The sequence below is a fragment of the Tamandua tetradactyla genome, chromosome 4 (genome assembly GCF_023851605.1).
Source record: "Tamandua tetradactyla isolate mTamTet1 chromosome 4, mTamTet1.pri, whole genome shotgun sequence".
NCBI lineage: Eukaryota > Metazoa > Chordata > Mammalia > Pilosa > Myrmecophagidae > Tamandua > Tamandua tetradactyla.
This window is the reverse complement of record NC_135330.1, coordinates 9,559,918-9,573,710: the sequence shown is the minus strand read 5'-3', so window position 1 is coordinate 9,573,710 and position 13,793 is coordinate 9,559,918. Positions and strand designations below refer to the sequence as shown.

Below are 13,793 nucleotides of genomic sequence, written 5' to 3'. Positions count from 1 at the left end.
CAGGCGTCGTGCTGGGGACCGCAGATGGTGTCCATGCCTGAGGCAGCTTCACTCAGCTGCCTGCAGCTTCTGCCCACGGGCTGGGCCTGCACAATTCTATCCCAGCCCAGTCAGGGCCAAGGACACAGCTCAGACTGTGGTTCATTCTGCAATTTTCCTTTAAGGATAAAGGATGATCCCTTGAGCATAGATTGCTTGGGGAAAGGGAAGGAACTGAAACTGCTCTCATCAAGGTCCCCAATGACCTCCCAATGATCCAGGTCATTTCTGAATCTTTTTTTTTTCCATATCCTTGCAGCTCTCTTCTCCCTTGACTTTCATGACCTACTGTGTCCTGGCTCTTTCTCCCTCTCTGACAATTCCTTCTCAGTCTCTTCATCCTCATCTACCTCCGAAATGCTAGTCTTCTCCCAGCACTCTGTCCTTTGCTCTTTCTTCTTTTTACTCTATTTACTCTTCCAAGAATATTTCATCCATTCCTCTGATTTTAACAGCAACTATGAACCAATATATTTCTAAATGTGTACCTCTAGATTTTATTGGTCCAAGCTAAACTCATATTTCCCCAAATCTACCCTTCCTATTTTCCCAGTGCTAGTTGGTCAACCACCAACCCAGTCTCTTATGCCAGTAACCTGGGAGCCCTCCTTTACTCCTCCCTCTCTTCTGGCTCTGTCCCATTAATTCTACCTCTGAAATCTCTCTCTCTGCCTCTACTTTCTCTTCCGCAGTTTCATAGCCATGGCCTTGGAGGTGGTATACTATATAGTGGTTAAGAACTCAAGCTCGCAGTTGGACCATCTGAGTTTGAATCTTGACTCTACCAGTTATTAGCTGTGTGATGGTTCTAAGCCTCAGTTTTCCTCATCTGTATTATGAAAATTAAATAAGGTGGCTTTTGTAATGTGATGTTAAATACAGTATTTGGCATATAATAAACACTCAATCAATACATGTTGATGTTGTGTCTTTGGGATCAATGGAGCTGGGAAAAGTTGGTCCATAATATGGCATGTGAGAAATGCATCCCTATTTTTTTCCTTTAACTCAACTCAGTTTCTATTTCAAGCTCCTATTCTACTGGGATGGTGGAAACAATGTGTGGTCAGCTTAGGGGTTTGCCCCTTCCTTTTCTGCAGGGTGCAGTCCAAGGTGGGGAGGTATGTTATGCCAAGACTTGAGAGTGATGGCCCATGTGGTCCCTGGCTTTCTAGGCACAAAGGTATCCCCCAATTCCTCTACATCTACCTGGCCCTTTTAGGCCCAGGGACCATCATCCCAAGCAGAAGAGGAAAATAATTCATCCAGGTACTTCCTTTCAGGCTGGGTTGGGAATTTCTGCATAGCTGTCTAAGGGCACATCTGCCTGGCTCAGGTCCTGTGCTCCTGAGGGGCTTCCCAGGAAGCAGAGAGCAAGACCCCTATTGCTAGGGCCACCAAAATCTAGACTCTCTCTACTTATAGCAGCTAATGGAGGGCAAAGGGGAATCTCTCCTGGTCTTTAAGGGAACTTCTGTTCTCCCAAAAAGTTTTGTCTCAGCGCAGAATCTTCTCTGCTCCTCTGAAGGTTTTAGGTTTGGATCTTTTCTGAAGCTTCACATTTCTCCCCTGAGGCTATGTGCCTAGGCTGCCTAGCTGCTGAAATGGGGTTTTGGGGGAAGGACAAAAGGAGAAATGGCAGATGGGGGAAGCCCATCAGTTAATATTCTAAAAAATATTTTTCAGTACAGTTGTTTTTATAATTATTTTTATTAGTCCAGGCCCTTATTATCCCCCACCTGTGCTCCTGCAAGTCTCACAATTGGTCTCCATACCTAGCCTCACCTCTCTCACACTGCTGCTGCAAAAGGGATTTTTCTAAAATATAAATCTGGCTCTGACCTATCCCTAAAGTGTTCTCTGGCCGGTGGCTGCTCCCTAGACCACATCTTAGCTACCTTTCCGCGGTGCCCAACGGTTCCCTGCAGGATCTGGCCCTGTGCCTCACCAGGCTAGCTTCCCGCCTCTCCCTCTTTGAGCTTTGCTCTCCAAGGAAACTGAGTGGATTTTTAATTTCCTGAACTCACTTCCCTGCTCTTGAGTACGCTATTTCCACTGACTGGGATGCTCCTCTCCTTCAGGTTGATGGATTCCTATTCACTTTTCGACCCAAATCAGCGGTCACCTTGGCCAGGAAGTCTTCCCTGTCCTTCACTGTTCTTAATCATTGCAATTACTCCCTCCCTCTGTACTCCACTCACCTCTAATTTCTTTGACTACATGTCTATCACTTATTCTATTCTAGAGCAGCAAACTTATTTGGAACATCAATTGCGCTTATTTATCTCTACACCACCCAGCTTCCTACAAGCATCCACGAGAACCTCAAACCTTAGAAGGACCCAGGGGTCCTACCGGCAGCAGCGCAGGGGTTAACGGGAATTCTAGGTGGAAATGACAGAGGAAGGAAAAGCGGCAAGGGTAAGGGCTGCTGGAAATAAGGCAGTTAGGGGCGAAGGAGCAACTCAAGGAAGAGCCTGGAAGAGCGCGGCGACCGGACGCTCCCCGGTGATCCCCTCGCTCCGGCGCTCCGCGGCCTGGACTACAAATCCCAGAGGGCCCCGCGGCGCGGCCCGGAAGTGCCCTGACCGACCGGGTTGCGGTGAGGGGCGGTGGCCGCAGCGGCGGGAGATTCAAACCTGAAAGAAGAGGGAACATGGAGGGGCGAGGAGCCGGGCCGGGCCGGACCGTCTGTGAGTACCGGAAGGGTCCGAGGAGGGGCTAGCAGCGGTGCCGACTGTCGGGGGCTCGGCCGTCGCGGGAGAGGCTGGGGCGGGGGGCGGAGCGCGGGGTTGGCCGGGCCGGGAGCGGCCGGGTCGTGCTTGGTGAGGACGGGCGTTCAGTGCGGGCGCCGGCCCGCCGGGCTAGGACTGGGCGGCGAAACGTCCCCTGACGTCTTTGCTGCGCTTCAAAGCTTAGACGGAGCTTTATTCCTCTTTCCTAAGTTCTGGGACTCCGGGGCCGGGAGAATGTAGATGGTCCCGGATGGCTCCTTAAGATTCAGCAGTTATTGCTGGCCACTGTACCTGCGGGCGCTACTAGGGGCCAGAACGCCCATAGACACCTCGGGGGTTCCTGGGCCTTGAGATGCAGCTTTGGTACAATGCCTCTCAAACTTTAGGGTGCTGGAATCACCTACGAAGCTTGTAGGTGATACTATCCCAGAGCTTCAGCTCTAAAAGACAGATTCAGACCCAGAATCTGCATTTACTATCCCAGAGCTTCAGCTCTAATAGGCATAGATTCAGACCCAGAATCTACATTTATAACAAGTACTAGTGTGCTTCTTCCCCACCCCCGGTGATTCTGATACAGGTAGTTCATGGACCACACCATCAGAAACGTTGCTTTAGAAAGAAAGAAACGGATCGAACGGATGGGAGACAGAGAATGTTTCCATCTCACCTCCTGAATGAATGGCAAACCCTGCTCCTTTCTCCACTCCCTCCTTCCTCTCCATCAGGGTTCAAATTGCAAAGTTCAACAATCTGTTGAAGGAAAGCTAGTTCCAGATCTGAGCGAGGCAGAAAGACTGGTTTGGTTTGGTTTTTTTTTTTTTTTTTTTTGAAAAGGGGTGTGTGTGTGTGTACAGTTCCGCCCATCCATCTCAACAGTCTCATAACTCTAAGGTGATGTCACTTACTTACTGATTATTTTCCATGCTTAGTACCAACACTTGTTCCTTGTACATCCTCTTGGAGGAACTGATGGATTTCCTGTGGTCAGCCGGTTCTTTCAAATATGAATGTGGAGATGTTTTGTATTTTATTTGTTAAAACCTTGCTAAGTTGCCAGTTCAAATAAGCCTTATCCCCTCTCTCAAATCAGATTGCAGGCTATGATGAGCTAGTACAAAGATTGGGAATTACATTGAGTCTGAGTCAAAGACAGATTGACTAAGCTCCGTCTCTTTCAAGCCCTCTCATTTTATTTTTTGGCGGGATGTGTATGTAGCTTTCTATCATTGTATCTGTTGGATTTTTGTTGTTGTTGTTGTCTCCCTTAAGAAGAGAGAGATGGGGAAGAGAAGGAGGGAGTAGGGTGAAGGGAGCCTATGGCTAAGGGCAGAGAGTTTAAGTCCTGTCTCATGTGATTCTCTATTCTTGGGTTTGGGTGTCAGAGTATTATTTGCATTTTGTTCAGCTTGGAGATTATTTTCCTCCTTAGGTGACCTGTACTAAAAAGGAAAGTCAAGATGCCTTTATGATTTTTTTTAGTTGTCTTTGTCCTTCTCCTGACTTCCAAGTGGGTGACCTTTTTTCACATCATTTCTGTGTTGAACTGTCGTTTCCCCCTTTTCACCCTGTTCATTCCCTTAAGACCTATTTCATAGGCAGAATCCTTTGCCTCCCCTGCTGCTTCTATAGACTAATGAATGTAAAATCATCTATTAAATTGGAGTCATTTACATTTATTCTCTTCCAATAATCTTTGTATTTCTTGATAATGGGAGTCCACTAGCTCAGTGCCTGACATATAGAAGATATTGAATGAATGAATGGCTGTTAAATGATGAATCCTAGTTAGTTCTTTTTATCTACCCTCTGATTGAATAACCAAGGAGGATGACATCTTGGAGAACTCAAGTCTAAGTAGGGCTAAGATAAGGAGCTAAATTTCCAATCAGGGAGTGCTCTGGAGCTCCCTACTGGGAGATGCTGAGCGAAGGACTGTGGGCTATGAGATAGACTTGGGAAGAAGGGGGAGGACAGGATGGCTGGAGGGAGGGGAAGGAGCCAATACAGGAGGAATCTCTGTGTTACAAGGTAGAGAGGTCAGGATGCTGCTTGGGTAGCTTTGGTGGATGAGGGTGGAAGGTCAGAGGCAGGAGCATCCTGCAAGGAGTGGGGAGGACAAATGGAGATGTGTCAAGTCTCTGAGCAGGGAATTTCTGTTAAAAAGAGGTTTCAGTGCTGTGGCCTCCTGTGCAATGTTCCCTTCATCAACCCTATCCCCTCACTCCACAGATGAGCGCCTCACGGCTGAGGAGATGGACGAGCAGAGGCGGCAGAACGTCGCCTATCAGTACCTGTGCCGGCTGGAGGAAGCCAAGCGGTGAGTGCAGGAGCTGCCCCTTTCCCACCCTGGCTGCCCTAGACGTTTGCCCACAAAGCAAATCCAAGAGGATGAGGGAAAAGGAAAGTTAAAATAGCTTCTTCTTTTTTTTTTAAGCAAATCCTAAATATTGCCCCCTATTATCCCCATGCATATTTCAACATATATCTCTAAAATATGTGAATGTTTTCTTATATAACCACAGTGCCATTTCAATTAAATGCCATAATTTAAAATATGTGAATATTTTCTTACATAACCACAGTGCCATAATGAAATTACCTGTAATTCCTTGGAAGATCAATACCAGGCTCTTTTTCCAATTTCCCTGATTATCTAAAAAAATCTATTTTTGTAGTCAACTTATTAAAATAAGGATCTAAAAAAGTTCACTTATTACATTTGGTTATTATGCCCCTTAAGTCTAATCTAAAGCAGCCCCCCTTCCCCACTTTTCAGTTCTTTATGTCACTGACTTGTATTGCATCTCATCAGGAGGAACTCAGTGTCTGCTTGTTGTACCTTAGTGGTACTAAGTCTCATCCAGTGGTTCAGGTGATAACAACTTGGCTTCTACATTGTAAAATTCCCCATTAACCTTTCAGCTCATGCCTTCATCTGTTGTTGATTGTCACTAGAATCCATTTTTATTAGAGGTTGCAAAATGACTATTTTCTAATTCTGATGTTTCTTCTATATTTATTAGCTGAAATTTTTTTCTACAAAAGAATTTTCCCTCATTCTCTTAGGACTGTTTGGTTACTCTGAAATTCAGTTTACCCAGGAAAGGCAGGATAAATGCTTCATTATTCCTTTTAATCAATAGTATATTTTTAATGCTCTCAAAAAAAAAGTGGATAGGAGCAGACAAGAAATATTTGTGGTAGGAGAGGCATGTAGCAGGGAGTGACTGGTTCTTTCTTTGGAATAAGATATATTTCTGTATTTCCCCATTATGTAGGGGAAATTTGGAGACCTGTCTGAGGATCCCTTATTCTCTTCCTCATACATCCATCAATAATGATAAAACTTTTACATTTATATTCAAAGTGATCCTGGCATTTGCTAACTGATGTAGTGTTATCCTCATTTTGCAGATTAGGCAACCAAAGCTCAGAGAGGTGCAGTGGGGGAGGTGAGCAGATTCAGGAGTCAAATGCGTAACCAGACTGAGTGAGAAGTTATGTTATGTGACAGAATAAAGGCCTGTTTAAGCCACTGAAGATGGACAGGGGTCAGGATCTGCCTGAGAAGACTTTTTGGGGTGGGTAGGGCTGAGGGTTGGCTAATCCATGTGTTTGGGGTTGCTGGGGAGAAGGTGGGAACAGCCAAGCAATGCCCAGAGAGGATAGTTGGGGATAGGGCAAGAAGAGGAGGCAGGGAAAGATCAGGGTTGCTTAGGGGGAGAGAAGGGGAGCAGATCCTGGGTTTAGAATGAAGTTCTGTAGCCTGCCAGAGTGGGTGAGAAAGTGCTCTCATGTCCTCAGCTGGATGGAGGCCTGCCTGAAGGAGGAGCTGCCTTCCCCAGTGGAGCTGGAGGAGAGCCTCCGCAACGGAGTGCTGCTGGCCAAGCTAGGGCATTGTTTTGCACCCTCTGTGGTTTCCTTGAAGAAGATCTATGACGTGGAGCAGCTGCGATACCAGGTGGGGAATAAAGGACATCTCTTTAGGAGGGGCCCACCTTTTACTTTGTTCCTCCAAACTGCCTTTTCTCCTCTAAGCTATGAGGGTAGGGTGACCATATAATTTATTGTCCAAACCTAGACACTTTTGAGGGTGAAAGGGATGCTATGAATAACTGCCTTGGGACAACACGTGTCAGTTAATGCCTCCCAACTGGGTGGGTGTGCTGTCCTTAGTAACAAGGGGTGCTTGCTAGGTGAACTTTGAGATGCCCCTGATATGAGAGCTGCCAAGCAGACTTTTCTACCCACAGTCCGTGCCCAGAGGTTTATAGGCTTTGATGCCTGGAGAGTACTTCCTGTCAGGCTGCCCCCTTCTTATTCTCTAGCCAGCCCAGCGTTCCTTTCTTTCCCATCCCAGCTCTGGATTACCCTTTTCTGGGAAACCTTACTGGATTGTTGAGCCCATCTTTGTGCAATCCTTCCCAAAAATCCAGCTGGGTCATTTGTTCCTGGTGTTTTTTTTCTGTATGTGTCTCTGTCTTGGGGTGGGGTGGGGGAATGGGAGAAGCAGGGTCTGGCTTTGCATCCTACCCCTGAATCCCCAAGTTCTCTGGGGATCTGGCTCTGTCCATAGGGAGTCCTAAGAACTGTAGAAACATTCTCTTCTCTCCTTTCCTTTCAGGCAACCGGCTTGCATTTCCGCCACACAGACAACATCAACTTTTGGCTCTCTGCAATATCCCACATCGGTCTGCCTTCGGTAACCCTGAGCCCACAGATTGGGGTTTATCCTTACTCTTCATCAGCCCTTCCCCTCTCCCCCATTTTATCTCCCTGAATCTCCATGTGTCTTCTAAAGTAGCTTAATCTAAGAAAACAGTTCCTTGGGCTATATGTCTTTGAACCTGGTCACTTGGTCTTTGCCTCCACTTTCTTCTTGGGTAGAAGGAGATGAAGGCACCCTGGCCTGAATTATGCTGCTCCCATTATGCAGTAAAGCCCCTGGGTAATGCAGGAGAGAGGGGAAGGGCTCATTGGCCAGCCTTCTCTCCACCACAACTCTACAGCGTGAAGCAAAGGTGCACCCCATTCTTAGGTGGGAGAATTCAAGTTGGAAGTCTGAGCCCAAGTCTCAAATTGAATACAAGCTGTATGTCTTCTCACGCTTTGAATCTCAGTTTGTTTCTCATCTGTTTAATGGGGATAGTAATCCCTGTCCTGTTGACCTTGTGAGGTTGACAGGAGGATCAAATGATCTGTGTGAATTCTCTTTGTGAGTTGTAAAGAACTATACAAGCTATACAAAGGATTCTACAATGTATGCTTTCTTTTTGCTTTGCTTTTCATCACTATAGAAGGGAACTGTAAGGTGAAACAGCAGTAAAGAAAGACGTTTTGGTGGGAGGCAGGATCAATAGAGGGCCATGTGCCCTCTGTGGGACTGGAACACTTTGAAGTCCCTTTAGTTGATCCTTTGTTATGAACCGAAATGTAACCAAGATGTATTGTGGTTAGACCTCATTACAATTGCTAGGTGGCATAGGAAGTCATGGCTGCAGTGCCTTAGTTCCCAGAGGGGTCTGCATTGATCAGAGGCCTTCTAGCTTGGAGGCAGGAATGAGACACCCTAACCCCTTTGTGGTCCTTGGTCATTTATGCCTTGGTGGACCCTCTGGGAGAACAGGGCCAGCTCCCCAGCATGCCACCCTTCTGAAGAGACTCTGAAGTTAGGGGTACAGATTTACTATGTTTATAGGATGACTAGGAGGCCTGTTTCTCCTGGAAGATGTGCTCTGCATTCTGTAGCCTGGGTAACCTTGTCTGGTGTTTACTTAATGCAGGGCATGCTATGACTGTGTTTGTGGCAGAATCCTGGCTCAGTGTGTGTCCCCAGTGCCTTTCATTTACCCTGGGTTGACTGGAAGTGGTTAGGGAGACTGACCTAGATGCCCCAAGCAATAAACACACACCCCCAGTTCGGAGGGGAAGACTCATTTCTCAGCTCCCTCTTTCTATATGTGGTCCTGCTTAAAGGTCTCCAATTTCAGTAACTTGCTGGTTTCCCCTCCAGACCTTCTTCCCGGAGACCACAGACATCTATGACAAGAAGAACATGCCCCGTGTGATCTACTGCATCCATGCTCTCAGGTGAGAGATCCCAAACTTTTGTCGTTCAGATTTCTCTTGGTGGATGCAACCACTGATGACCAGCAACAAGCGTTGCAGTGGGAAGGACAGAGGGTAGACCATAAGGAGCACTTCTCAGGAGAGTGGATTTTAGATTTATATAGTCATGTTTAGATTTATGTGTGCATGTTTGTGCACACTTAATGTGCCTATTATGTGTGACTCGTATGAGTGGAGGGAAAGGGCAGGGAGAGTAGCAGAGGCAGGAAGGTGGCAGGATAGTCTTCAGATTGTTACTGGAGTACACAGGAATCAGAACAGGACACATCAGGAGTGTCATGCACAAGTTCCTTCTTATGAACGGTTAAGGCTGTTGGTCTTCCTCTCTGCCAGCCATCAGCACCCTGTTATTTACACCATAGAAAGTGATGGGCCAATTCCTTGTGTCCATCACCTCATTTTTTCCTCACTTCATTCCCTATGTCCTTTCATGCTTCTGTGCCTTAACTAAGCAGGTCTCTGCTTACTACACCCTTCTTATCCTGTCTCCATCCAAGGACCTGCTGTTGCAATGTAACTTTTTCTGTGAAGCTTTCCCCAATCCCCCCAGTCCTCCCACAGCATCTTATCTATCTTCTGTGGTACTTGCTTCATGCTGATTTACAGTAACATTTCTCCCTATGGATTGAGGGTGACTTGAGGGCAGGTACTAGGTGGTCTTCATTCTGGGTCTGCATAGTAACTCCTGCAAATCCATTATGGGTAGAGGGTTGAAATGAGTAGGCCCCAGTGCTTTCCAATGCCTTCCATTCTTTCCTAGTCTTTTCCTCTTCCGGCTGGGATTGGCCCCTCAGATACATGATCTATATGGGAAAGTCAAATTCACAGGTAAGCCCAGATCCTTCCTCAACCATCACTGTCTGGGCAGGGTCTTGGGGGTTCTGGAACTAATGAAGGGCATGTGTATTATCACTGCAGCTGAGGAACTCAGCAACATGGCTTCTGAACTGGCCAAATACGGCCTCCAGCTGCCTGCCTTCAGCAAGATCGGGGGCATCCTGGCTAATGAGCTTTCAGTGGATGAGGCTGCAGGTAGGGATGGGGCTCTGCCCTGCCAGGGTTAGGCTCAATGAATATGGGGGTCTCTGAGCCGCACAGCCCTCAGGTGGGTTCTGGCCCTGGCAAGGCCATTAGGCTACCTGGTTTGTCTGGTCGTGCCTGCAGATTGAAAAGGATGATTTCAGAGTGGGCTGCAGCTGGTTGTGTTCTGAGCTGGGGTTTGTTCTGGCCTCCTGACCTGTTTCTGTGCCCTCTTCCAGTCCATGCAGCTGTTCTTGCCATCAATGAAGCCGTGGAACGTGGGGTGGTCGAGGACACACTGACTGCCTTGAAGAATCCCAGTGCCCTTCTGGGGAATCTCCGAGAGCCTCTGGCAGCCATCTACCAGGAGCTGCTGGCCCAGGCCAAGATGGAGAAGGCTGCCAATGCCAGGAACCATGTAAGGAGGAGACTTGTGTAGGGGTCGAAAATCTGAGTGGCCTGGAAAATCTGGAGTGAAAACAGGACTCCTCTTTGCCCCATTCTGTTTCTAGGTTCCAAAGTTGTTTAGAGAAATTATAACTTGTCGGTTGTATTAGAGACTTGGGAAAGGAACTGAGGAGGATAATGAGAGACCAGAGAAGGAGCTCTTGGGGATGGATCTTCAGGGAGGGTTGAGAGGCTCTAGGATGTAGAACTGAGTGAGATTGGACAAGACATTCCAAAGTTTGGTTTGGCTTAACTGTGTCGGTGCCAGGGAATTGAACACCTTGATTTCCCCAAATTCTTTCCTAACAGATTGACTTATGGCCTTGAGAAGGGCGCCAGTAAAAGAAATTTATATAAGGAGGAAAGAGTAGGAGAAGAAGATTTAATTAGTTTTCCCAGGTTCCTCTTTCAAAGTTGTCTTTGCAGGATGATGGAGAAAGCCAGGACATCTATGACTGCTGCCTAACTCAGGCTGAAATCCAGGGCAACATCAACCATGTCAATGGTAAGAAAAATAAGCCAGGAGGGGTTGAGGGAGTGCTCTTAGGGTAAACTCCTGCACTGGGAGATTTGGGGGTGGCTTCTCTCAGGCCAGAAGACCTCATGCCCTCACTTGGGCCAATCTTTGTTGCAGGAAATCTTCAGAGTCAAGGCCTTCTGTGTTCTACTTTCTTGCTGTCAGTGACACGAGCAGAAGTAGTCCTTGTCAGGAGGGCTTCTGTTTGAATGGAAATCCGTGGAGAGTTCAGGGACAGAGTTTCAGTTCTTAGTGCTGAGAGGCTGTTGGACTGGGGTTGTTCGAGAAGGGAGAGTGGAGGATGGATGGGGGGTAGGAGATCAAGGCAGGATAGGGTGGGCATTTACCTGCTTCAGTCAGGATATCCTCAGTGTCTGGGGTAGTGAGGTGGAAATGACTGTGAAGACCAAGCTGAAGAATTTGGACTGAACCAAATGGGCCCTGAGAATACATGGGGCAGGGATAGGGTAATTCTGAACAGGCAGAAAGAGAACGGATTTTTAGGGCTGGGCTGGGGAAGGTGACAGGTGACTTTCTCACACTGTCCCTTATGGGGTCTTGGCCTTTTTCAGTCCATGGGGCTCTAGAAGTTGTTGATGACGCCCTGGAAAGACAGAGCCCTGGGGCCTTACTTAAGGCCCTTCAAGACCCTGCCCTGGGCCTGCGGGGAGTGAGGAGAGACTTTGCTGACTGGTACCTGGAACAGCTGAGCTCAGACAGAGAGCAGAAAGCACAGGTTAGACTCTGTTATTTGCTACCTCCTCTGTCTGGCTATAGGGTTGGAGAGGGCCTCTTGTTCAGCCATCACCGTTGGCAGTTTTTTGTATTCAGTAGGTACATGCTAACTACATGTTTAAATGGTTAAGTCACTCCCAAGCCTAATGGACTAAACTGATTGGCTTCTGCCTTCTGAGAGTTTCTCAGATTGCCTGGTAGCAACCCAGGGGCAGTCAAGTAGGCAGTGATGTGCTCCCATATAGAGGAATTTGGGTTTCATTTTAGAAATCTTATTTTCAACAGTGTTGACTTTCTCCTTTATACCTTTTCTATTTTTATTGCGTATGTTGTTATCTCAGATGTTTGCTAGGTGAAAGAGAGCTAGAGGTTAGAGATGGGTTAATAAGGATGGGTAGGCCAGGCTAATCTGTCTAAAGGAGAGAGGTAGGTTGAGAGTGGGTGGCTGGATGGATCTGGGAGCTCTTGCTGGTGACTCCTAGAGTGTGTCCCTGGAAGAAACCCCTTCTAAGACATCTCTTCCCTCTTCCAGGAGCTGGGTCTGATAGAGCTTCTGGAAAAAGAGGAGGTCCAGGCTGGTGTGGCTGCAGCCAACATGAAGGGTGACCAGGAACAAGCCAGTAAGTCATTCCGAGGCTTGAGGACCGGCTTGGCTTTATCACTGGCCCTTTGCTGGCTTTTGTGTAGGACAATGCAAACTGCTACCCAATTTCCTAACCTGGCAAGGGACTTCTCCCTTCACGTAGTCTGCCATATTCCTGGCCATGTGGAGAGACACTACAGATAAGTTCATCAAGGCCTTAGAGACTCCTCAGAGCAGGCAGTTTCTTTCTAGTTACTTTGCCTGTTATTTTGACAATTTCAACCTGCTTGAGTTCCTTGGGTTTCTGAAACATAGAGATTCCCAAGGTTAAAAAAGAAACTCATGATCCAACTCAGTTTCCCTTAAAAATATTGTATACAAATAGAATTCTTGATTAAAAGAATGTGAGTTAGTAATTGTCTCATCTAAAGGGATCAATCTGTATCACAGGAATGAAGAGAAATAGAGCACCAAGGCACACACAGTAACCTGTGAGCACTAGGCCTGCTGCAAGTGCTTGGCTCAGTCTTGACTTGCTGTCAGGTTTTGAGGTTGCTCAGTAACCATTTACCGTTGTCTGACAGAACTTTCAGACCCTGGCGAACAGGAGCTCCCATTCCACTCCTAGCTAGTTGCTTGCCTTATCAGCTCGGTTCATTCCTGCTTGTTTTTGCCAGAATAATCTTCTTAAAGCCCAGATCTGATCTGTTCTCTGCTGAACATCTTCAGATCTTCATGTGGCCTTCATTATTTATTCTAGATTTTAGTCTTATTTCCTGGCCCTGGCAGATCAGACCTTTCCAGAGTTCTTCCCCATCCCTTTTGTTCACAGTCCGACCAGTCCACTCAAATATGTTCTTTGATTGACCCCCAGCTTTTCCTATCTGCAAGCCTCTGGTCCCCTAGATTACATTTCTCTCATATGTTCATCTGCTAAAAGCAGGAGACGGCATCATCCAAAACCTGTCTCAAAAGCTTCCATCTCTGTGAAGCCTTTCTGTTCTCACTCGGCCAAAATCCCTCCTCCATTGCACCACCACAGCATGTTGAGGGTGGGGAAGTACCTCTAACGTAGAACTGACCACAGTTTACAGTGCACTGTAGGTCTTTTTGTATCTTTATTTCTCCCTTGTAAATTGGGTACCCCCGATGCCAAATGACCATATCTGCTTGGCATTTGATAAGCCCCAATGTTTGAAAACTTTGAAAACTAGAAGTATACTGATTTACCATAGCCCCTCATAATTCGCTCCCTTCCTTTGCAGCCTAAATGGCTCTACCTTGAAGCTAGCTCCCTGTTCCTCTGTGCTGTGGTCAGGGTCTGGTCCCTGAAGCCCCTTGATTAATCTCATCTTAGTTACACTCCATGGCCACCTGTCACTCTTGTGCTCAGCACCTTAGGAACTCATTTCTGCCATGACAGCCACTCTGCATTACAAGCTGAGCTACTCAGTTTCTGGGCCGACAAATTGCTTCTATTACGTAGCCTCTTCTTAAAGCAACCCAGCCCTTTTCCTACTAAACATTTAGAAACATTTTGAACCTAGCAGACCAGTTGTTAAGATCAGTTACAAAAATGCATATT

The 13,793-nt window shown here is 47.0% G+C and overlaps 1 protein-coding gene across 1 annotated transcript in view; it reads left to right on the top strand.

Annotated features, from left to right (window-relative positions):
• The first annotated feature begins 2,635 nt into the window (after positions 1-2,635).
• IQGAP3 (IQ motif containing GTPase activating protein 3) overlaps positions 2,636-13,793 on the top strand; it is a 38,540-nt gene continuing 27,382 nt past the window's right edge. Inside the window, exons 1-11 of the mRNA XM_077156476.1 lie at positions 2,636-2,732; positions 5,007-5,094; positions 6,582-6,738; positions 7,402-7,479; positions 8,791-8,867; positions 9,667-9,734; positions 9,825-9,938; positions 10,166-10,344; positions 10,800-10,878; positions 11,463-11,626; positions 12,158-12,245. Coding sequence (XP_077012591.1) covers positions 2,696-2,732; positions 5,007-5,094; positions 6,582-6,738; positions 7,402-7,479; positions 8,791-8,867; positions 9,667-9,734; positions 9,825-9,938; positions 10,166-10,344; positions 10,800-10,878; positions 11,463-11,626; positions 12,158-12,245 — 1,129 coding nt within the window. The 5' untranslated portion in view covers positions 2,636-2,695. The remainder of the gene's footprint in view (positions 2,733-5,006; positions 5,095-6,581; positions 6,739-7,401; positions 7,480-8,790; positions 8,868-9,666; positions 9,735-9,824; positions 9,939-10,165; positions 10,345-10,799; positions 10,879-11,462; positions 11,627-12,157; positions 12,246-13,793) is intronic.